This window comes from Muscardinus avellanarius (genome assembly GCF_963383645.1).
Source record: "Muscardinus avellanarius genome assembly, chromosome: 14".
NCBI classification, from domain to species: Eukaryota; Metazoa; Chordata; class Mammalia; order Rodentia; family Gliridae; genus Muscardinus; species Muscardinus avellanarius.
In genome coordinates, this window is record NC_137800.1 from 33,661,087 (window position 1) to 33,687,104 (window position 26,018).

Below are 26,018 nucleotides of genomic sequence, written 5' to 3' on the forward strand. Positions count from 1 at the left end.
ATTCTATATATTTTTTCTAGTCTATTGACTCCCACCCAGTCACCATTGTATCTCTCACATCTTAGGGTGAAAAAAAAAAAAACTCCCTTAAACTGTCCCCCTACTCCAGCTCCACCGAATCTGTCTCTTCTTTCCTTATGGCCAGCTTCTTGAACATAGCCTTTTCCCCTGTCTTTACCCTTCACTTACTCCTATTCCACTCTGGTTTGTACACTTCTCCCTTCTCAGGACTGTCCTCTGTCTTCTAGGACTGTCCACTCATTAAAACTGGTGTCCTACAGAGTTACCCATTGCCGCGTTAATATCCAGTAAATACCCTTCATTCGCTATCATTTGAGTTCTTAATAACATTTAAAAGTTGTTTGTTCCTTTCTCCTTCTTTCCCTTTTTCCTATCCTCCCTCCTTCCCTCCCTTTCTTTCTTTTCATTTCTTTTCTTTCTTTCTTTCTTTTTTTTTTTTTTGTAGTGCTAGGGATTGAACCTAAGGGCCTTTACCTTTGAGCTACACTCCCAGCCCTATTTTATTTTTTATTTGAAAATAGATTCTTGAATTCTGATAGACTTGCTAAATTGATGAGGCTGGCTTTGAACCTGCAATTTTCCTGTCTCAGCCTCCCAAATACTGGGATTACAGAAATGCACCATCACACTTGCCTTGACCTAGACTTTGTAATTGAAATTTTCTTTTTTCTTAGCTTCTGGGATATCATGTTCATCATGACTCTTCCTGACTTTTTTGATAGCAGTATCTCAGTTTGTTTACTTGGCTCATCTCCCTCTACCTGATTTTTAAACGTTACTGTTTTTCAGGACTCTGCTCTTTTGTTATCTAATTACTCTGTATTCTCTCATCCACTCCCTGGCTTTAGTTACATTCTGTGTGCTGTTAACTCCCAAATCAATAAGTCCACTGTAGATTGCTCTCCTCATTTGCAGACATCAACTACATAAAATCTATCCAAGTAACTTTGGAACATCACCACTTGGGTGGCTTCCAAGCATCTCAAACTCCATGTGTCTAAAATTGAGCCCATCAACTACTTTGGTTATCTCTTACTGCATAAGAAACAATACCAAGACTCAGTAGCTTACAAAAACAATTTATCATCTCTTACAGTTCTATCAATTGACCTAGCAGTTAGTTCTTGCCTTCTCATTGAGCTGGAAGTCCAAGGGGGCTCACTCACATGGTTCTGATGCTGTCCGTTGACACAGACTCAGCTATTCTATGGCTATCAACTAGAATACCTAAGCATGGCTACCAGTTGCTTAGGCTCCTCAGAATGTAGGAATGGGTTCTGAAAAGGAGGACCCCAAGAGGGAGCCTCCAAGAAACCCAGTCCAGAGCTACAAGGCTTCTTATGACCTAGCATCAGATACTCTGGGACATCACTTTCATCACATGCTATTGTCAAGAAATCAAATACAGTCAGTCAGCTTCATGGGAAAGGACGTTTCTTTCCTTGACTGAGAAAATGGGGAGACATATTGTGCAAAGGCATATGTGATGGGAGATACCGTTAGCCATCTTTAGAAAACACAATGGCCACATCCTCTTTCTTTCCAAATTTGCTTCTCTTTCAGGGATTCCTGCACCAGAAATGACATAATCACTGACCTACTTACCCGATGTAGAAGTGTAGGGGTCGCGCCTGACTCCTACTCTCTCACCTCTCGTGTTTAATCAATTGCCAAGTCCTGACAACTCTAACTCCACGATAGCTTTTGAATTCTACCATTTCTCACAGTTATCTGTACTTTTTCCAGCTTTGCTCATCTATTCTTCACACCCAAATTTGAGGTAACAGTACCTCACCTGACCTCCGGAGTGACCTAGATTCTAGTCACATGCCTTTAAAGAACTTACAAAGCCATCCACAGTCTGGCTGCTCATCGCACCACACCTTAATACAGAAACAAAAAGCAGAGCGATAAAGAGTGTAGAATTTTGGGCCAAGCCACTTGGTTTTCTGCCCTAATGCTGATCACCAATAACTGTATTGCTTGGGACAAGTGACATAGCTTCTTTGTGTCTAAGTTCTTGCAAAGATTAAAAGGAACTAATAAGTATTTACCTCATTGAATGATCTTGAATAATCAAAGCTCATACTTTAAATGGTATGTAATACATAGTAAATGCTTGAGGAATGTTAAGGGCTATTTCCTATTTAATGTATACCTTCTTTGCTAAACTGTAAGGCAAGGATTATTATTTTTCCTCTGCTCTATTCAAGCTCTTAGCAGTTACTGGCCTGTGATAGGCACTCAAAAAGTGTTTTGTTGAATGAATGAAGGAATGAATTAATGAATGAACAGATGTGATATGAAGAGCCAGAGCGATGTCTTATGTAAAGTAAATGCAAAGCAGATACTGGCATAGTAGAATGGCTAAGAATCAAAGTTCTACCGCTTAGTGGCCTTGAAGCAAATTACCTTCTCTAACTTCTCATTTCTTTATAAGGTAATAGTGAGGTTTAAATCAGATAATACATGTAGAATGCCAAACAGCGATGCATTTCATTAACTATTGGTTTATTCTTCTGAAACTCAAGATTATGTGTTTATAATTTATAGCAAAATTCTTAAAGAAGATAGACCCTTAAATTAGCATCAATGATATTCTCTAAAGCAATAATGGAAATCCCTATCATTTATTTATGTTTTTAGTTAAAATTTGGGTTGTATGAAATCACTCTTAACCTTAATTTTTCTTTGAATACATAGTATTCATTCACTGACATCTATTTATTGAGCATAAATTATGAACCATGCACAGAGTGAGGTTCTCAGAATACAGCACTTAAAATTTTAAAAAACAGGCACAGTTGTTCCCAGAGCATGTGAATTGCTAGGCACGACAAAAATCAGGCAAGCAATTGCAATGATTTAATAAATATACAATAGAGAAAAGTGGAAGTGAGGTGCTATGTTAGGACATCTAAATATTAGCTGTATCAGAAAGGGGCAATGAGAATGCCAAATTTAGCTTAGGATAATCCATGATAACTTAAGATTAAAATGAAAGGGCATAAATTTTGGTTAATGTAACTGTGGCAAATGACTCCGCAATTTTAAAAAAATCCTTTGTATGAGCACAAATTAACAAGTACATGTGTATATCCACATATATGGGATTCATCCTGTTAAATAATTGCTCTTGCTTTTAAATTTTCTATGACTGTTTGTTATGTATGAATTTTCTCAAATCTGAGATCACTTCAGAGAATTAGGTCTGATATAGAGCAAGAGACGGCCTGTGAATTGAAGAAGTAGGACTAACAGAGTTGCTCTTGCATTGAGTTTTATTCAATATTGTTTATAGTATTTGTGTTATTGTAATGTATAATAGTTCCTTAATTAGATGCTGTATTGATTTAGTCCACTAAACTATGTTTGCAAAGTAGCTATGTTTTATTTCACTTAGCTTGTGATTGTTAATTGCTGGCATGTGGGTATATAAAAAACTGCTCTCTTAGAGATCTCAAAGTAGGGGATGAGCCCACAGTTAGGTCACAGAAGTGGAGAGCAGGCTGTTGATTGTCTATAAATGCCTAGCTTGGCTTCCTGTTGTCTGGATTATTAGTGCATCTCTGGGACCTATAATGATAACATTTACCTCTTCAACAATTAGAGTTACACCCTGATGGTTGGGTTCTCTTTTCTGCCTTTCCATTTTAATCATTATAGTACTGTCCACTTACATCCTAAGAAAGTGGTGAATTCATGACACATTTGAAAAAATGTTTAGTATTTTGTAACTTGCGGTATTTTCCGATGTCGAAATAGTTTTCAAACAGATATCAAACTCCCTAATTACCAACATGGTCTTCAGTACTCTTTTTTTGTCTTTATAACTTCTAGGGTTGGTAAACTACTATTTATAAAAATGTTTTGAAGATCAAGGTATTTTTGAAGGGTTTTCTTTAATGTCATGTTACAGATGCATTTTCATATAAGCCAGGTATCAATAGCTGGGGAATAACAATAGTCTTGGGTACATGGCTCTGTATGGTTTCACACACTGGCAACTGTTATTTTAAGACCTTACTTAATAAGACTGTTGTGACACATCCTTACTAATGAAAGAAAAAAAAATCACAGTTAGCAGGTGAAAAGACTGCTAGTGGCTCCCACATTCAGGCACGACAGGACATGTTGAAAAAAGTCTTCAAGCTTGTGCCCTGTTGTGTTTGAGGACTTGGTACATCTCACTCTAACTGTGAAGCTTTAATTGGTTTGATTTCTAAGCCACAAGCTCTGAGTGTAGAATAACCACAAGGCGCTCTGTTCTCCTGGCTCTGTGTTCTCCTCCATTTTTCTTTTCTTTTCTCTTAATAAACCCTGCAGCCAACCTTGGTGCTGCCTATGATCATTCCCAGGTTTAGACTCTAGGGGTTCGTGGAGGTAGTGATCTCCGTGAGGGAGGATGAAAGCCCTAGAACTGGCCTTCCTTTATTTCCTCTGAAGCCAAAGTCTTCTGGAATTCAGGACGTGATAAAAGACTTCGATGCCCTGCTTTTATCTAAGTGGACTGATGAGCTTCAGAAAAAGGGGTTGTGCAAGTATTTAAAAGTTTATCAAATTGTGTCAGTGGCTCACAGACTCCCAGGTGTGTTCACAATCAATAAAGAGCATTTGAAAAATACTAACAGGGAGGACCACACTCAACTTGGCCAAATTAGAGAAGCGCCATGACTTGAAAAGCAACAGGACAGAATTAAAAACAAGACAAAGGCCCTTACAAAATTCCAGTCCCCTGACATTCAAACCAGAGGCTATGCTGAGATGCTGCACGAATCTAACCTGCCACCTTGGGGGATTTAAGCAGAAAAAAAACAGCGATGCCCTCACATCTCTACATCACTAATTATAATGAAAGGTCGTGTCTGCAAATACCTTTCAGCAGAGGCACATTCTAAGACCTTGATTCAAAATAAATTCATTCTAAATAGGTAATAATTTGAAGCAAATAGAAGTTGACAGGCACTTAGAGATGAGACTTGTATTTCATAGGAAAACCTAGAATACACAAGTGATCTTTAAACTGTGTTGTTCTTGTGCCCCTTTAAACAGAATATGCAAATTAAATGAAAAATTTTCAATTTCCTAAGGCCATATAGAAGTTCTTTTTAAAATCTATTTTCTTCTATACTGAATTGTGTTTACAATTGTTAGTTTTACATATCTAACTGAATATCACCTAGTTATTATATGAATATGTTAAGCATTTTTATAATTATGAGACGTAAAAAGTGAAAATGTATTGGAAATACCTCCCCAGATGAAAGGAAGGAGGACATTTTCAGTTTATGTGTATATAGGTGAATATTAAAGAATAGAGCCAAATTCTCTATTAATTCCATTCCTGTTTTCTTTTTTATAAATATAAATGTGAGAAATCTGGCTGCAGAATCAGTAGGTGGGAATAGAAGGATTATCTTTAGAGTGAAGTTGTTCAATTCTTTGAAATCCTTACTAGTTATATGTCAAAAATCACATTGTGATCTATTTCCAAAATATATAGGGAGTAAACTACAAGCAGCCAGTCCCATCCCATCTCTCCTTCTGTTTTTCTAAAAGCTAAAGGAGAAACCTACAGCCTACTTTGAAATCAACTACCTTCTTTGAAAAAGATTTGTCACACAGATTTTTGAATTAGTCCTTTTCTTCTGTGTAGTATACCAAAAAAAGGCTTTACCCTGGCTTAGCAAAATCGTTCTAATTATACTCTCTACTCTTGTACTTGGCAGCATTTTGGTGTCGTTTAATCGAGTATCCTCAGAAAATGGAACTATTGTTTATTTTAACTCACCTTTGCTATTATAATACTTTATATTTATTTATGTGCTTTAAATATGTACCTTTTAAAGTTTTTTTTTTTTGGCAGTACTAGAGATTGAACTCAGGGGCCTTCTACCTCTAAGCTATACCCTCAGCTTTATTTTTGATCCTTTATTTTGAATCATGGTCTCACTAAGTTGCAGAGGGCCTCACTAAGTAGCTGAGGCTAGCCATGAACCTGCGATCCTCCTGTCTAAGCCTCCCAAGTACTGGGATTACAAGCATGTGCCAACACACCCAGCTAAATATGTACATTTTATTTAATTTATGGGAAATACCCCTTATGAAATTTAACTGGTAGAGCCAGTACTCACAAACATCAAATTTACTTTCTGTCAGGGAAAAAAAAGCAATCTAAGCAAGGTATGGTAGCACCTGCCTGTAATCTCAGTACTTGGGAGGCTGAGACCAGAGGATTCAAGAATAGCCTCAGTGAGTAGTGAGATTCTCATCAACATATTAAGACCTTGTTTCCAAATAAAAATAAAATAGGGTTGGAGGTGTAGCTTGGAGATAAAATGCCTCTGGGTTCAATCCCCAGTACCTAAGTAAATAAATAAATCTGGGTTACTTTTTCAGTTCAAATAAATTACTCTGCATTTTTTCAGTTCCAAAGCTCTTCTCTACTCACACAAGTAGACAATGAAAGCACAAATCCCTGCCATAAACAACCACTGCTGCGTTTACTGTTTCTTGCCTTCCTGACTCTCTGTCATGCTGAAACTTTTCTACAGGTGAAAAACATTGTTTGAAAATCATTAAGTATAGGTGATGAGGTTATTAAACAGATTATTACCCCCCTGCCCTCACCATGATAGATCTGATATCCAACATGTCAGTAATGGTCTTAAATACCCCATTTTTAACACCACACTTTTTTTTTTATGGAAATGTATGCAAGACAGAGAAAGACACCAAAGCCTGCCTTGGGTTCATGGACCATGTGTAAAGGAGGCTTCGCCAATAAAATATACTTTAAACTTTGCCTCTCTTTAGCACACTGAAAGCTTTATGTTCCAACACTAGGTATCATGTTAGATTTTGGATGCGTGAGAAGCATACCATTCTGTTGTAAAGAAAGTCTAGACATAGAAGTTGTTGAGATTCTAGAAATTAATTTCTTTAAAATTATCCACCCCTTTCCTTCTTGACAAGCCCTAATGTACTTCTATGGGAAAAACAAGCCACCTTTCCTCTGCTCTCACACCACAATAATCAGCATAAAAGATGTCTGTGAGCTCAGATGTGTGAGGATTCCTCTCACCAGTGACCAAGGGAGCAAGTCTGTGCCCAGCACAAGATGGGCTTTCTCTCCTCAAGTTGATTCTGATGCTGCCTCCCAGAAATAAGAGGCAGATCCCACAGGTTGAGGGCTTAGTCCCCAAGACTGCCCCCCCCCCCCCGATGCCAATCACAAGCCCTAGATTTTGTTTTCTGATTTTGGTTTTGTTATTGTTTTTTTTAAAACTGTACCTTGACTGACCAGTTACAGATCAAGGTTCATTTAACCTCTCTTTAGATCTAGTTAACTTGCTAGAGTATTTAACATGCCTCAGAAACACATACTGGTTTACTGGAAAGGATATTACAAAAGTCAGAGGAAGAGATGCGTATGACGAGGTATGAGAGAGGACCTGACCCCTCCAAGGACTTCCATGTGTCCAGCTTCTTGAAGCTCTCTACCTTGTTTTTGGGGGCCAGGGAGAGGGAGGCTTCATTACATATGCAATGTTGATTAAATCATAACTTTCAACTCCTCTTCTCTCCCTGGAGATTGGGTGGTGGTAATGAAAGTCTCAACCCTGTAATTCTTTTTTGGTCTTTCCCATGACCAGTTTTCACCCTAAAGCTACCTAGGGCTACCATCCATCAATCAACTCAGTAGCATACAAAAATATATTGTCCCTTCAAAGATAACAAGAATTTTTAAGTGTATTCCAGAAAAAGTGGATGAACATCAAATATGTATTTCTTTTCTTTCTTCCTTTCCTGCTTTCTTTCCTTCTTTCTTTCTTTTAGGGTGAGCTTTTGGTAGGTTTTATCAGGTGGGTTCACCAGGGTGGTCACAAAGCCAGCTGATCCTGGAGGGAAAAAAAATAAACAAGTGTACTACATTGTTCAGAAATCTCACACACACACACACACACATTATGTATAGCAAATTGGACAGTTCCATTTGGGTGTCGTACCACCATATGGAATTTTTCTGGTGTCTAAAACTGCAGTGTAATAGGCTGGTAGTCTCTGACCACAGGTGGGTTGGACAATCTCTGTATCTTCTCAGAAAGACTCCTCCCTGTCCCATTTCCCTCCCTGCCCTGCTCATCTCTGGCTAACTATCTAACATTCTCCCCTCAAGAGCTAGAGAGCCTGAAATCATTTAGGGAATGGGACAATGGTCCATCATCTGTAGCTTCTTCAAGCTGGACAGGAATGTAGACAGGTCAGGACCTCTTGCTCTTGCTCTCTGTCAGGGCGGGGCCTGTTGGACATGACAAGCTCCTGAAAGGTGGATTAATCCAGGGATGCCCCATAGTACTTGGTGTCTACTGTAGAGAAGAGTTGGTAGTCCAGCCGCAGTCTCATCTGAAGTTTCATAGCCTGAAACTGGGAAGATACTTCACTAATAGGTTTAGGAGACAAGGGCCAAAGACTAAGAATAGGAGTATTGTGGCTAAAGACTACCTGAAGGGCAGGAGCCCAAAAAGCTAGGACCATGTTTCTTTCCATGATACCCATCCTTGGTAGCTTGCTTCCTCCCTCAGGCTGGATGCCCTTTCTGTTAAGTGCCAGATACTTTCCTGCACCTGAACTGATCTATTGACATAAAAGTGGCAATCTTCCTGAAGTATAAGACATACTCCCTCTGGACCGTAATTTTGTCCATTGTGAGTCTGTTTCGAAGAACAACTCCCACTGGAGAGTTAACCTCATATTGTAAGTCTGTTAGTGATTTGGCCGTGGTCAGCTAGTTCTAGAAATAAGTTTTTGTAGATGAAGGAGGAAAATGTTAAACTTCCTATCCCTTGCCGGGCATGGTGGCGCACGCTTATAATCCCCGCGCTTGGGAGGCAGAGACAGGAGGATCGCGCAGGTTCGAAGCCAGCCGCGCGCGCTGGCTTAGGAGACCCTGTTTCCAAATGAAAATGTAAAAATAGGTCTGGGAGTGTAGCCTGGAGGTAGAAGGGCTTCCAGGAACCCCAGTACCACCAAAAAAAAAAAAAACAAAAAAACAAACAACAAAAAAAAAAAACTTCCTATCCCTATTGCCATTTCAGAAGTGACAGTAACCTAGGGGTATTAATTTTCTTCTTTGGAGCCCCCAGACTAGATGGCCTCCATGCACGGATCTCTGTGGGAACTTGAACTCTTAAGATTCTATGTTCTGAACCAGATGTGGTGGCACACGCTTGTAATTCCAGCATTCGGGAGGCTGAGACAGGAGGATCACGGTTCACGGACAGCCTCAGCTACTTAGTGAGGCCCTCTGCAACTTAGTAAGACCCTGTTTCAAAATAAAGAATAAAAAACAGGGTAGAGGGTGTAGCTTGGAGATTGAATGCCCCTGGGTTCCATCCCCAGACCCACACACAAAAACAAGATTCTATGTTCTTATGATTTAACTAGACTTTTTCATTTCAGATAGGAAAAAAAAAATCATCATAATTGATACTGCCCCATTCAAATCAACCTTGACTTTTTGTTATTGTTATTGCTGTTGTTTTTACAAATGGAGGAATGCCCTTTATTAAACAGGACACCTATTAAATTATCTATGGGACTAATTGGATAAATAGATAAACATATTGGGCCTTTTATCATTTCAGTGAGAAATACTTTAATCCCTTAAAATCAATATATGGAGAAAGCAACCAAGCAAAAATTTCTAGCTATTAAACTACTTTAGGATAGTGAAACCTTAAATGCTAGAAGTCAAAATTCAATTACTGTTACCAAGGCTAATACTCCTGGGAAAAGATGATGTTTTGGAAAGAAAATTCTGGATTAACACCAGTTTATGTTTACTAGCTCTCAAAGCACAGGTATGCTATTAAAACTGCTAAAAAATATTTATGGTAGTAATACATAGGACCACACCAGAGAGTAGGTTAAATTACATAAACTTCAGATGGTAATGATAGAACTTGTTAATAACTATAAAGTATAATAATATCCTTCAATGTGTATTAACTGGATGAATTAGTCTAAATATGAATCATATCTATATTTAAGTAGCTTGTATATACTAACAGATTTTAGTGGGGAAGAGGGCTCTGAATGTCATCAGTATTCTAAAAATTGTGTGGAAGTCAACCAAAATACAGAATCTTACTAGGAATTTATTATCAGTTACAATACAAAGAATGGAATGTTACAATCCCCTCAGCAGTTTTTTAAAATAAATACTGGTCATCCTTTTCTAATAAAAATAAGTATAACTTTTATGTCCTATAATCATGAGCTCTGTGTGTTTTCTGGTGTGGTTTAGTGAGTTAATGTATCTGATTTTATATGAAAAATGTGAGTAGTTTAAAAACTTAGTAATTTATAATAAAATTTTTCCTTTAGTAAAAAGTAAAGATACTACTGATGATTATATACACCACATGGTTTGAGGGATGCATAGCCCTCAGTGTGACCGAAGCCCATCACCTACTTTGGGCGTAATTTACTTCCCTGAGCTGTAATTTCCGTATTTCAAAACATCAACTACATATAAGTGCTTTGCAAAGAATGTGGATGAACTTCTGGTCATATCACAGGTTCTCAGTAAAGAATAATTCCATTTATCTTCCCCCTTCCTTAATCCTCTCAGTAAAAGGTAATTTATGAGAAAGGTAGGTTCCTATATAGAAGCATCCTAAATCAAAGTATAAATTGGTCTCAGATATTTAAAACTTTCACTGAGGAAAGCATGATGTTTGTTGAGGTAGAAAGCAAAATATTCTTTAGGTAGTGAGATTATATATTTTTCTCTTTTTAATTAACTCTGTAGTCTAATTTGCTAAAGTGACATGTATGATTAAATAAATAATAAAATTTCTATGGCTGGTGTACAATTTATAATCCAAGAGTTGGTACATGAAAAATTGCAATGCTCACTCTAACTCAACTTTGAAATTTTATTCCTTTTAGCATTTCATATTTCTGAATTGGTTCAAGAAAAAGAGACTTGGTAGCCGAAGGGCTAACTGCCATGATTATGGAAACTGAGAATAAAGAACAGAAGTGAAATTACAAATAATGTCTTGTTATTAAACTTTCTTGCACACCCCCTTCTGCCTCATACTTGGGTTATTATGACTGTATTCTTACTCATCTTTCTATTTCCAGGCTTCCTACACCACTTACTACTACTACTACTACTACTACTACTACTACTACTACACTTTAATGTTCTTAAAACAATGATTCCATTTCACCTTTAAGCCTGCTCAGAACCTGTAACTTAGCTATCGCTCTCCTTTGCAACTGATGGTATATGTGATTTCATTGTAGGACATAGTATTCCAGGTAAAAGCAATCCTAACATTTACTAGAAATATAGACTACTCAAACCACTCATTTATCTATAAAGGTGAATTCACTGTGAACTGCTTCAGACCATATTGGCCAAAATCTGGGTATCTGCCTTCCTCATCTGTGACTATAGAGCATGTTTCTTAGTAATCTTAAATTCTGTTTCTCTTGATTACACACACAAACACACACACACACACACACACACACACACACACACACACTAAACACAAGTACCTGGTACCATTGAAATACCATTTAACCATAAGTCTTCTTTGAATATCTATTCTTAAATCATCCATAAGTAATATGTATAGTACTAAAATGTTAGTAATAATAATATATCTTCAGAGAAAATGGTATAATAATGTTCTTTAATAGAGTGAAAATACAAAAAAAAAAAACCCTCAAAGTATAAGCACCGTGATATTCAAGGCCCTCTACACACTGATCTTCTTCTCCCTCTCCAGCCATCTCTCCCGTGATACCCACGACAAACCCATTCATGCTTTTCATTCATCCAGGGAAGAGCAATAAGTACTTTCTGCATCATACTCATTAACCCTCAATATTGGATAATCACATTATTATTCCCATTTTCCAGATAAGACTTAGTGTCAAAGGTTTACTGTAACTCTTTCTTAAGGTTACTCAGCTCAATAGGGACAGAGCCAGGATTTAAACCCAAATCCTGTGAGTCCAAAACCAGTTTTCTTCTTTTCTATCCAGGTGGGTTTTTCTGCTCACCATCACCTTAACACATGTCCATTGCCACTGTCATTTTTAAAATCAGGATGTTTATCCCAAAACAGAAACCTTGTCCTTCGAAGTCCAGCCTACAGTGACATCACCTCCCTGGACTCTCCAGTCATATATTGCTTTAGATATCCTTTAACTTATCAGTTTGTAGGTGTTGTCTCCCAACCAGGTAATTAGCTGATTGATGACAAAAACTATTGAAGCTGGAGTAAATGATCGCTGAGGTGCTCTTCTTTGGTCTGTATATCTTATCTCAGTGATATGTCTCTAGCAGGCACTTAGTACAAATAAACTCAGTGTTACCTTAGGGATTCTTCATAGAGAGAAGCCTCCCCTGCCATTGGGATGTGATAGTTTATAATTCTCAGATTTGAGGTTAGGTTATTAAAATTTGAACTCACAACTTCTCTGGAGGCTATATTTTCATTTAGTATTTTTTTAAAGAACAAAATAAGTTAAACTTTCTTATCACTTCAAAAGGGTTGACTCAGCCAAGTATGGTGGCGCACACTTGTATTGTAATCCCAGTACTTGGGAGGCTGAGACAGGAGGATCACACAGGTTCAAAGCCAGCCTCAGCTACTTAGTGAAGCTCTCAGCAACTTAGTGAGACCCTGTTTTCAAATAAAATATAAAATAGGTCTGGGAGTGTAGCCTGGAGGTTAGAAAATCCCTGGGTTCCATACCCCGAACTGCAAAAAAAAAAAAAAAAAAAAAAAAAAAAAGTTGACTCTGATAAAGGATAATTTGCCCAGCTTCATCTGTTCCTCCACTTTCATGGACCCTTTCTGCATAAAAATCAATTTCCAATAATTGCCAAATTGTAGAACCTTTTCTATCACTAACCCCCACAGAATCGCTGAGAGGAGCTCGGCCAAGAAGTAAAAGGAACACCATACCATAAAAAGAAGTATCTTATTTTCTAGAAGAAAACCCTGAACACCTCTGAGCTACATTCACAGTCCAAATACATAAGTAGAAAACATCTCCCTTCCTACCTGGCCCTTGTCTAGTGAGATTAGCCAGTCACAGAAAGTGAAGGGCCAGATGTTTTCACTCATATGTGGAAACTAGAGAGAAACTGGGAAAGAAAAGGACTTGAGATAAAAGAAGGGAGACATTAATGGAATGAGGGAGGGAGTTTTGGGGAGGGAGTTGAGGAAGAGAAAGGGGAGATCTGATGATGGAAAATATTCGAGTAATCTTTTGTCCATACAGGAAGTTATCTGCATTGATGTAAAGATTATCTAGGGTAGGGTGGTGAGTGGGAGGGACTTTGAGGGAAAGACACAACAGATGCTGTATGCATGTATGTATTTGTTACTCTGAACCTCACTATGATGTATAATTACAAATTACAATGCACCAGTAAAAAAATAATTAAGCCAGGCATGGTGGTGCACGCTTATAATCCCAGGATTTGGGAGGCTGAAACAAGAGGATCGGTGGTTCAAAGCCAGCCTCAGTAACTTAGTGAGCTCTCAGCAACCTAGTGAGACCCTCTTTCCAAATAAGGTATCAAATCAGGCTGGGAGTGTGGCGTGGAGGTAGAATGCCTCTAGGCTCAATCCCCAGTGCCAAAAAATAATAATGAGTTAATTTTTTAAAAAAAGATGACAGGGACCTAGGAAGCAGCGGGGTTTTCTTCCTAGGGATTGAACATGAAGTAAGTGTGAAATGAAAGTCAAATAGAGGAAAACTTGTGACAGTCTCCATTGAAAACAATGAGAATATAAACGTGTCCCTCCTCTTCCCCTCACCTCACAATGTGCTGTGGTCCCTCAGAGCCGCCTCCCAATCTCCCTTTCTGGTTCTGACTATCCTATTCATTCTAGTATGTAGTAGAGGATACAGGAACCAGAGCCTTGACCGTATTTGTTGTTGTTTGCGTAAAGACTGGCTTGGAAACCTCCATAATCCATTTTGCCTTCATTTACACTTTGCAGTGTTATGTGTTATGGTATGGTTATAATAAATGATAAGTACCAGGCTTAATATCTTCCAAGAAATAACAAGACATATAATTTGTGAGATAATTATGTTTCAAATGATCAGGAAAGACGATAGGTGCAAAAACGGCTTCAGTAATAGGTAATACCCAGGGAAAAGTCAAAGGATTTTGACTTAAAAATCTTCAAGAATGTGTTAAATCAGAATTAGTAGAACAACAATATCTAAGGAAAAAGCGTTAAAGTGAAAATCATAGGAGAGCATTTCAGTTTTTAGAAGATGAAATGCATGAGCATTCGGTGAAAATAACTTTTTGAAAAGAAGCCTGTTTTATTTTAATCTTTTTGTTCTTCATCGATGGATCTTTCACATTCAGGAAAATTAGGTGGATTTACACAAGAAAATAACACCATAGATTCCGGAGAACTTGATATTGGCAGAAGAGCAATTCAAGAGGTTCCTCCCGGGATCTTCTGGAGATCACAGCTCTTTATTGATCAGCCACAGTTTCTTAAGTTCAATATCTCTCTTCAGAAGGATGCATTGATTGGAGTATACGGCCGAAAAGGCTTACCACCTTCCCATACTCAGGTAAGAGGAGGCTTTGTTGTCAAGAAAAAGTGTTAGTTTGCATTTTCAAGTTATTGTTTCCTGCTTGGCACAGTGATACACACCTATAAAATCAGGCAGTCGGAAGGCTGAGGCAGAAGGATCCCAAGTTGGCCCCCTTCAGCAACTTAGCAAGAAAGAGCCTGTCTCAAAATGAAAAATTTTAAGAACACTTGGGGATGTGGCTCAGTAGTAAAGTATCCCTGGGTTTAATCCCCAGTACTAAGGAAAAAATAGCTATTGTTTCTTAAATTCAGCTGTTTGGTTAACCAACCCATTTTGAATGGATTTATTTTTTCACTAAGAATAAATATAAGATTTTACTTTCTTTTTTGTGGTACTAGGGATTGAACCCAAGGCCTCCTGTATGCTAGGCAAATTCTCTACCACTGAATTACCCCTCCAGCCCTAAAAAATAATTTTCATTAGAATGAATGTATGTTTCTATAGTATACAGAACTTTGAATATAGCTTATGCTTGTTTTGGGGTTTTTGAGTCAGTGGTAAGAAGGATGCCATTTTTTCCTGACTTGCTTTAATCTTTATTGATTGATTAAAATTGCTAAAATCAATGTGTTACTTAATGAACATTGAGCACCTTCTGGGTACCTAGTAAAACAGGATATATTCCAAAAGTCTGTGACAAGTTCAGATGATGTCACACCTGTTATGTAATAGATGAATAACATATTCACCTCAAACAAAATTCATTCCAATGAAAAATAATTTTTTAGGGATAGAGAGGTCATTCAGTGGTCGGGAACCTATCTCAAAATAAAATAAGATGAAATAAAATAAAATAAAAGATGAAATAAAATAAAATAAAATAAAATCCCCAGGGGCTGGGGATGTAAATCATTGATAAAACACTTTCCAATGTGTGCAAGACCTTGGGTTTCATCCCCAGCACCACAAAGGGAAAAAAAGGGGGAGATATAATTTGTAGGAAAGACTTTTTTCTGTATACATAGGTATAAATTGTGTAGAAAAGTTGACCAGATACTAGAAGAGAAATCACATCTTAAAAGAAAGATGACAAAGAAAATCTCATCATTTTTTCTTGCCATTGTGGATTGGGTTCATATGCATATATAAATTTTGTGTCTGTAAAATTTTTGAATATCATGCTGTAGTATATTCATTTTCCCCGTCTACATTAATAAACTCCTTGGATTCTCGCACATCAAATACTTCTTACGATGTACTTGTGTCCAATTTTCAATTTAGATTTGACTTCAGTTCATCTTGCAGGCACTGCCTACGATATAATGTGCAGATTTTCTCAAATGGAAATGGGCCTCTAGAAATTCAGTTATAGCAGATAGATTACACTCATTGCAGTAGTCCACGGATATAAGAAGAAACATTTTCCACTGAAACCACATATAAAATTAAATCATTTTTTCTCTAATTCAAGGAATATAACTTTAAGCTAAGCATAACAGTAAGCATGCAACTTGTTAATTCTAGAAAATAATTTTAGATAAAAACTGTCTTTTTAAAGATACGTGCTTCATTGAAAGGTAGCATGGTTGACATTTTACATGATTTACGTGACATGTGTTAGGCAGCTTTCTGTCACTGTGATAAAATACTTGAGAAAAAACAACTTAAAGAAGAAAAGATTTACTGGGGCTCTCAATTTCAGAGGTTTCAAACGGTCCATAGTCACTTGACCCCATTACTGTGGCTTCTGGTGAGACAGAGCTTCCTGCCAGAGCAAGAGGATTACAGACTTGGTGGCACACGCCTGTAATCCTAGCGCTTGGGAGGCTAAGATAGGAGGATTGCTGGTTTGAGAAGAGACTTGGCAGAGTAGCGAGATTCTCTTGTCATCTAGCCGGACCCTGTTTCAAAAGAAAAAATAAAAATAAAATAAAAGGGCTAGGGGTATAGATGCAAAGTAGTATGAGTTCAATCCCCAGTACCAAAAGATAAAAGAAAAAGAAAGTAATGTCATAAAACTGCTTACCTTGTGGCAGCAAGGAAGCAGAGGAGCAAAGAGAGGGCAACAAGGGCAGGGACGATGTATACCTGTAAGGACGCGCCCGTGACTATTTCCTCTGACTAGCCCCAGCAACTGAAGTTCCCAACACCTCCCCACACAGCACGGCCAACTGGAGACCAAGCGTACAACACAAACCATAACAAAATGGAACACAAAATAGGTCTGGGAGTATAGCCCAGAGGTAGAAAGCCCCTGGGTTCCACTCCCAGTACCTCCCCCCACACACACAAAAGTGAAAAGTTGGCTGTTCTCCCTAATATGCAGAAGCTAAGGAGAAAATGGGACATAGGAGGGACTCCAAACAAAGGAGAAACCTTAGATGAGTGAAAAAGGCGACCTAAGTGAGGGAGGTGAGGGGGGGAAGAGGGAGACGCCCTAATGCACATGATATACATTCACAGACATATCAAAGCCAGCCACTAAGCCGAACATGAGAAGGACAGAGGGGGACGGAATGGGTGGAGATTGGGGAAAGGCCGCATTTTAATTAACTGCACGGAGATGTATGATTACAATGCACCAATTAAAAATAAGAGAAAATAACGTGCGGTTCTAGGTTTTTCTCATAACTCTTCTCTCATTCAAATACCATGCACATAATGCTCACTTTTCCTTTCTACCACAATATATGTATTTAGTAGGCTATGCATTTTGTTAAGCTTCAGAGTTATTAGAATTCCTTCCTCTGGTTTATTCAAGATCAGCAGAGCAAACAACTGTTTCTGAGTTCAGTGTTTAAACATGAAATATGTTATAAAGCAACCCAAATTGAACATTTTTCTGTTTCTGGGGAACGTTAAGTAAATCAGCCTGAAATAATTAAAATTGGCCAGCCATTCAAAATAGTCACTTAAGTGTCCAAAGTCTTTGTGACCCTTTACAAAACTGTCCCTTTGATGGCTGCCAAGGAATCAATTGATGCTCTTCTCCCTGATGCCAAATTCATTCTTGTGGACAGTTGGAAGCCTGAGGAAGCAACTCAGCACTTCACAGTTGCCTGTGCTGTGGTGAGTTAGTACATCTACATGAGATCCATTTTAAATAGGAGGCAGAAACCGCTACCACTATTTGGCTTTGTGACCTTGCACAAGTAACTTCTCTTAGCCTCTGTATCTGTTGGTAAAAGGAAAGCACTGGATCAAATGATCTCTGAAATCTCTTTCTTCCCTGCATTCCAAAGATAAACAGCAAAACTCTGCCACCATCCAAAAGTCAACTTAAGGACACAGTTAAACATTCATAGATTCTGAGTTCTCATCACTCTAATAAGAGAAGTGAATTAAACAGACGGATAGTCTTAACTTTTCAGAAGTGAACCACTAAGACACCTTAAAAGCCTCTATTTATATTTTAAATATTCTATTTAAAGCCGGGTATGGTGGCACACGCTTGTAATCCCAGCATTCGGGAGGCTGAGACCGGAGGGTCATGGTTCGCGGACAGCCTCAGCTACTTAGTGAGGCCATCTGCAACTTAGTGAGACCCTGCTTCAAAAAATAATAAAAAATAGGGCAGGGGGTGTAGCTCAGAGGTCAAATGCCCCTGGGTTCCATTCCCAGACCTGCTATATATTTTTTTTCAACATAAATACAATATGCATGGGCAAACTTTTCTATGAATCTCACAAATGACTTTGTTAATACATTGTTATTTAAAGCAACCTTAAATTAGAAAGGTTTTTTAAAGCATGTATGTTTGCTAATATTGTATCAAGATTAGCCATAAAGGAAGCTAAGGTAGTTATTTTATGTTAAATCTTTATCAAGTTCAAGTTTTGTCTGATCATAGCTCCCCCAAAGTAGTGAGACTAAGAGTTAGCCCAAAGAATTCATCCTTAAAAAATGTATAAGATCGTAAGACTCCTCCTCCTATAAAATTAAATCCATGACATTGTCTTATGAATAGACACTATTACTCAATACTCAAGTTTGCCCTTATGTGATCACCTTATACCCTAAGTATAAAGGTTATTAATATTTCCACACCATGTTATTTGGTTATTTTTATACAAGTGGCTCTAGTGTAAAATGGGGAAGTTTTCTTTATGTATTTGAACAGTCCTCCTGCAATCGTGTGTGAAATGGCCCTACAGAACAGCCGTAAGTGGACAGATACTCATAAACTAGCAGCTGCTTCCTACCATTGCCATCAAACCCGCCACCACAGGCTTATCTGTTGCTCATAGTCTATGCAAATGGTGGTTTCTATCACAGGGATGATTGTGATTATGGACCTCAGTGGCCAGTTAAAACTCAAAAAATTTTCCCCTTTACTTTTTCAGTTACTATTGATGTTAGGAGGAAAAGTGTTTTGATGAATTAAGCCATTTTTTTTTGCTATACTAATATAAGTATTTAAATCTGATGAGAAAATGAATGAGTAATCTAAAATATAGACACCTTTCAAACTGCTGAGTTAGTTTTTCTCTGATCACTATGGAATACTGATGAAATTTTTACAATTAGCCAGACAAGTCATTATTTTATAATGCAAATAAATGAAGACATAAATAATAAATAAATAAAATAATTTTAATCAAGCTATACCCTTTTACATATATTTCTCATGGCTGAATGATAGTTTTACTATCAAAAGAACACAAAATATTTTATATTTAAATAAAGACTTTAATACAGCAGAAACTAACTTAGATGTTTTCCATTCTCTCTATTCACAACACTAGACATCAATAATTTATACAGTGTCAATCTATTTAACTACGGTTCTCAGAAATATCAACAACTACTTTTGTTCCAATTTGACTGGATTAAGAAATTCATATCGCCGGGCGTGGTGGCGCACGCTTGTAATCCCCGCGCTTGGGAGGCAGAGACAGGAGGATCGCGCAGGTTCGAAGCCAGCCGCGCGCACTGGCTTAGGAGACCCTGTTTCCAAATAAAAAATGCAAAAATAGGTCTGGGAGTGTAGCCCGGAGGTAGAAGGGCTTCCAGGAACCCCAGTACCACCAAAAAAAAAAAAAAAAGAAAGTCATATCAACCAGATGTGGTGGGGCACACTTCAAAATAAAGAATTAAAATAGGGCTAGAGATAGAATGTTTCTAGGTTCCATCCTCAGTAACGAGAGAGAGAGAGAGACTCAAATAAAATTCTTTTCTTGAATAGACCTTTGATGAGATTACATGTAAGGAATCTACCTAAAATTACCATTTAATGATTCACACATGTAGTACTACAATCATTATAAATGATGAAGCCAGGCAGGGTGGCAAATATCTGTAATCCTAGTACTTGGGTAGTGAGACAGGAAGATTACTGGTTTGAGGCCAGCCTCAGCAACTGAGTAAGGCTGTCAACAACTTAGCAAGACCTTGTCTCAAAATAAAAACAAAATAGGGATGGATAGCAGAGTATCTCAGAGGTAGAATGCTCTGTATTTAATCCCCAGTACCACAAAAAATAGAAAATAAATTATATATATATATATATATAATATTTCATGCAATAGTGCCGTACTGTGCTTTTCACCATTAACATGTTAAAATGAAACTGGTTAACAGCCTATAGAAACTGAATCACTATACTTACACAAAACTATTATCTAATCTAAAAGTTCATTGAAACTGTGTTGGGAAGTCTTTTCAGTGTCTTCCAAATTTGCTGTATTATTTCTGGTTACAAGATTTGACCCCATCGCTACTAACCAAATTTCATATTTTCAATTCTCTAGTTTTGTTCTTCTGACCACCAATGCTTATAATTAATCTCACTACAACAAACATTAGGTTTAATGATGACTGACTTCCTAGTTATAATTGGGCACATGAACTGTTATTGGCACCCTTTTTTTTTGTGTGTGTGGTACTGGGGTTCCTGGAAGTCCTTCTACCTCCGGGCTACACTCCCAGATCTATTTTACATTTTCTTATTTGGAAACAGGGTCTCTTAAGCCAGCACGGCTGGCTCCGAATCAGCGCGATCCTCCTGTCTCCACCTCCCAAGCGCGGGGATTACAAGTGTGTTCCACCATGCCCAGCTGTTGCCACCCTTTTTACCCCTTTATTTGCTGAAGTTTTTTTTAATTTATTTTTTATTGGTGCAGTGTATTCATACATCATAATGGTATAAAGAAAATACTTTTGTAGACATACATGCACACATCGCCCAGTTAGCCCCTACCCGATCCCCACCCCATTCCCTCCCCATCCCTCCTTCCCATGCTTGGCTTAGTGGTTGACATCTAGTTTTATAGCAATTTATCCAATATTAACGATGATAATCTCACATAACAGTTTCATTTGTCTGATACCAAGCTTTTGATTACTTAAAGATAACATTTCAATATTTCTTTTTGCTGAACTTTTTAAAGACATTGATCAAAGACTTAAAAGCACCTTGTTACATTTTTATAATCTGACGGCCTAAAGTAAAAACTCCTGGGTTTCTCCAGTTGGTCAGAAAGGCTGCATCAAGGTCACTAAAGAAAAGTAGAATGGAGGAAACAACCCAGTTTTGGGTTGTACCCTGAGTTCACAATACTACCTCCAACACTGCCCAAATACTAGGGGTGTGTGTGTGTGTGTGTGTGTGTGTGTGTGTGTGTGTGTGTTTCCTGCTGACTGAACCTGAACCTAGGGCCTCATGCATGCTATGCAAGCTCCCTATCATGGAGCTATACCCCCAAACTTTTTTATTTTGAGACAAAATCACAGTAAATTGCATAAGTTGGCCTCAAACTTGCTCTCCTCCCACCTCAGCCTCCCAAGTAGCTGGGATCCCAGGTGTCTGCCAGCATACCAGGGACAACCCAGCTACCTGCCCCACTGAGACTCCTCGAGAGTCAGTTTCCTTCTTCTTTAAAGTATAACTATCAATGTCTTCCCTGAAGGGTTCCTATGAGGATTAAAAATAATCCCAGCACAAAATAAGTATCCAAAATTAGCTGTTACTACATAAGTACTAAATAGAGAAGACCTTAAGAGATCATCTAATGTTCTAAATATCATAAAGCTTCTGGATTTGGAATATAAGTTCATGTCGATTTTATATTTATATCCCCTAATTGCCTAAACTCACCAAACATTTTCTCAGTCAGGAGAACTGAATAAACTCTGAAGCCCCACTGCCCAATAAAAGAAACCAAATGATCTATTAAGTTTAAATCCACGGCAGTGTGCAGGCGTAAGTTTTGATCATCCTTCTAAATGCTCTTTCTAGAAGACTTTTACCATTTGCACTTGTCAATCGGAAACTTTTCCCCAACATTGTATTAATTAGCAAAAGAGAGGGAAAAAAAAAAAAAAAAAGCTTGAGGACCAAAAGGAAAGAGGGAAGCAGCCGCGCCAGTTCTGAGTAACGGTTCTGAGCGCTAACGCAGCTCTCCTGTCCCGGTTCCCAGTACGATTTTGTGGAGCTCCTGGATGGCAGCCGGCTGATTGCAAGAGAACAGCGGAACCTGGTGGAGTCTGAACGAGCAGGGCGGCAGGCGAGATCCGTCAGCCTGCACGAGGCGGGCTTCATCCAGTACTTGGATTCTGGCATCTGGCATCTGGCTTTTTATAACGATGGGAAAAACGCAGAGCCGGTGTCTTTTAATACCATTGTTATAGGTAAGAACACTCTTCAAAGCTTCTTTTTCCGGGCTACAGCCTAAACACTGTGCTGAATAGGAACTAAAGTATCTGTGCCAATGTTGAGTGATTCCTGGCGTGTCAAGCCCAGGTAAAATTTGAGTGATATTTTTAAAATTAATCATTTGCATCTGTGTGACAAACCCTGGGAGCCCTGGAACTACTGTTTGAAATTACGCTGGGAGAAGGAAATACATCGTGAAAACACTTCTAAAATCAGTCTCTGGCTTGCCTCTGCTTTACTTTTCGGTTTGAATAATCTGGTATAAATGAATCTGTGTGGTGGTTATGGAGTGAGCCATCGGCCCTTCCTTCGACACCCAGCTGACATGATCAAAGTGACAGTGTATCTTTTGGAAGAAGCAGGCTCTCCAACAAGTGTGCCTTCTTTCCTCCAGAGTCTGTGGTGGAATGCCCCCGAAATTGCCATGGAAATGGAGAGTGTGTTTCTGGAACTTGCCATTGTTTCCCAGGATTTCTGGGCCCCGATTGTTCGAGAGGTATGCAAGTTAGATTCTTTTCTAAGCCGATAGAAAGACTTTGTAGAAACACACGTAATTCAGCAAACTACCCATGCCGGAAAGAAAGGGGAGGGGGCCACCGGCGTCTTCCTTGTTCCAGCGACGTGCCTTTTCTTTCGGAAGCACGATGGAAAATGTGGCTGTTAATTCTTCTGTCGTGTTTTATTTTACAGCAGCCTGTCCAGTGTTGTGCAGTGGCAACGGGCAGTACTCCAAAGGCCGCTGCCTCTGCTTCAGCGGCTGGAAGGGCACCGAGTGCGATGTGCCCACTACTCAGTGTATTGACCCGCAGTGCGGGGGTCGTGGGATCTGCATCATGGGCTCTTGTGCTTGCAACTCGGGATACAAAGGAGAAAATTGTGAAGAAGGTAAACGTGTCAATATTTGCAGAAGGCCATTGTTGTCTTCATAAAGCGACAGATTATATCTGTAATCTTTAGTCGGGCAGATAAATCTCTCTTTTATATGTTTCTTTATTAAAGTATTTTGATTTCCATATTTACGAATACATTGTTTTATTAGCATTTTAACTAACAAAAAGAACAACTGCTTGAGAGCCTTTTGCTCTTTTTCAGGAGCATGATTAATCCCTTCTTTTCTGCCCTGAGAAAATAAACAGACGTTTGTGCCTTGAAACACGAACAATGGCCTGTTGAACTTTTTCTTTTCACAGTTTTTCACACGGATGCCCATTTATTTCCAAAGCTAGCATTTTGGCATCTCTGGAAAAAAATTAAAAAGAGTGCCAAATATAATATTCTAATTTAAAAAGTACAACATCATGAATTTGTCCCCTAACTATATGTAACGATGACACCAGGATGCTCTACTGTAAAGTGCAGTTAAATTGTTTTTTCAAAAAGGAAAAAAAAAAAAAGCACCATTTCCGTTCCTCAATCAAATAGATTTTATTGATCTGCACTCACAAAGTAATGCAATTAAGTCTCTGGAATTAAATTTTCAGGCCATTGACCCTACAAGTGTAAAGTTTTATTGAGTCAAATTGCTAAATTAAATCTCATCATCTAAAGCACATTAAAGTGAATTAAGAAGGATAGAGAGTATGCAACTCATTTATTCCTCAAACAATTCGAGGCTAACATACAGTTGGCAGTGCTCAGTGGTCATGGAGCAGGTCAGCTGATAAAGATTTCGTTATAGAAGAGGTAATGCTTATTACTCTGATTAGGCAGATACAAGAGCAAGAGTCTGAAACCTCAAGAAAATATTTGTGTAATTCTTGAAAATTACAGATCCTTGCAAGAGTCTGGGTTACCTAAACCACATTGGGCTGATGCTGAAGGCTTCATTGGATTACAGCCCTCTGCACTTTCAGAAACAAGTTCTGAGAGGTGGTAGATAGATATGTGATTATCCAAAATATTCATGCAAATTAGATTAGGGCTTAATTCTTTATTCTGCGTGTGCTATGATACCTCCCAGATTTAATAAAATTATTCTCTTTTCTTTGCACTAGCTGACTGTCTAGACCCTGGATGTTCTAATCACGGTGTGTGTATCCATGGGGAGTGCCACTGCAATCCAGGGTGGGGCGGTAACAACTGTGAAATACTGAAGACCATGTGCCCGGACCAATGCTCTGGCCATGGAACCTATCTTCAAGAAAGTGGCTCCTGTACGTGTGACCCAAATTGGACTGGCCCAGACTGCTCAAATGGTGAGATTAATAAATGCGATAAAATTAAGTGCTTATTATGGTTTAGCTAAAGATTAGGATGTTTAAATTTTTTAAGTATACTTATTAACTTAATCTAAATTATAGGAAAGTGATTACTTGCAGATATAGATGTTAAAAATAATGAAATGCAGTTGTCTTATAAAAAGGAAGGAAATAGGTTTAGCCAATTTGTTGGTAAAATTTCCCCTTCAGTATTATTAGGAAGAATACTCTTTCATCTGTATAAAATGCCCTGTCTTCTAAACTATAATTATATGGAACTACTAATCAAAACTAGCCTCCCTATAGGCCTGTCGACAGAGTGAGGATTTAAACACATTATATCCTGAACAGAGAAACCTTAATTTTAAAAGGTTATTTGACAACTTAATACTAAATATGATAACCATAAAAAGGCATATATGTGTGTGTGTGCATATGTGTGTGTGTGTGTGTGTGTGTGTGTGTGTGTGTAGAGATATAAGTATATGGACTCAACACTTTTTAATTATAAATGAGAGAGCATATAACAATTTTATTTAATCAGCTAAATGGTTACTGAGTACCTAGTATGTGCATGACATTGTGATAGTCTCTGTAGAAATAAAAAACTAATGAATTATGCTTGCCTTCTGGAACAATGGCTTTCAATTTTTTTTATCATGGTCTATAGTCTTAAATACATTTATATATGTACCGAGTATATGTATACGTGCACGTATATGTATTTATGTTACTGAAATAGGCATTTTGCAAAATGATACAGGCTATTACTAAATTTGCTAGCAGTTTTTCAAGTTTAATCTGTTTTTTTTTTTAATGCTGATTGCAACTCATGAACTAATTTCATGACATTCCTGCTCATTAGTCACAGTTTGAGAAGATGCCAGTCTAACCAAGAAGATTATAGTGTAATTGGGGAAATAAGATGAACACACATGAAATAATTAGAAGCCAATACATTCTAGTTTAATAGCACATGAAGTGTTACATGAAATCATATGTTACACTCAGCAGACTTCAGAGTGGTGATCCAACCTGGACAAATCCTGACAGTTTTCAAGGAGACTTTTATAAACATTTCTTGCCATAATTTAAACATGGCCTTCAGGAGAGGCAGGATATTTTTTGACTAAGGAAATAGAATTAGAAAGTACTTAACAGAGACTGTGAAGAAAGATGCATGAGTCCAAATCCAATTTTATTATTTTACAGTTATATAACCTTTGGCAAATTACTATATGGCTCAGCTTACACATTTATAAAATTATAGGACATTCTTCACAGATACACAGTGAAGAACATATATATATATATATATATATATATATATATATATATATATACATATATATATACATTACTAGAAGTAATGTATATATAAAGTATTCATATGCTAAATAATAAATATTACAATATAACATTTTAGTGATAAATTCTAAATATAGCTTTTATCGCTACTGCTGCTACTACTCGCAAAAATAAAACTGTGAGAAATACTATTATATTCACAGGACAGTGGGAGTAAAACAAGACTATTTGGG

The 26,018-nt window shown here is 37.8% G+C and overlaps 1 protein-coding gene across 10 annotated transcripts in view; it reads left to right on the top strand.

Annotated features, from left to right (window-relative positions):
* Window positions 1-26,018, top strand: part of TENM3 (teneurin transmembrane protein 3) — a gene marked incomplete at both ends in the record, with an annotated part of 500,748 nt that overhangs the window by 352,478 nt on the left and 122,252 nt on the right. For all 10 annotated transcript variants that reach the window (XM_080710678.1, XM_080710680.1, XM_080710681.1 and 7 more), the window contains 5 exons: window positions 14,447-14,661; window positions 22,044-22,254; window positions 22,674-22,775; window positions 22,970-23,164; window positions 24,274-24,474. In XM_080710678.1, coding sequence (XP_080566804.1) covers window positions 14,447-14,661; window positions 22,044-22,254; window positions 22,674-22,775; window positions 22,970-23,164; window positions 24,274-24,474 — 924 coding nt within the window. The remainder of the gene's footprint in view (window positions 1-14,446; window positions 14,662-22,043; window positions 22,255-22,673; window positions 22,776-22,969; window positions 23,165-24,273; window positions 24,475-26,018) is intronic.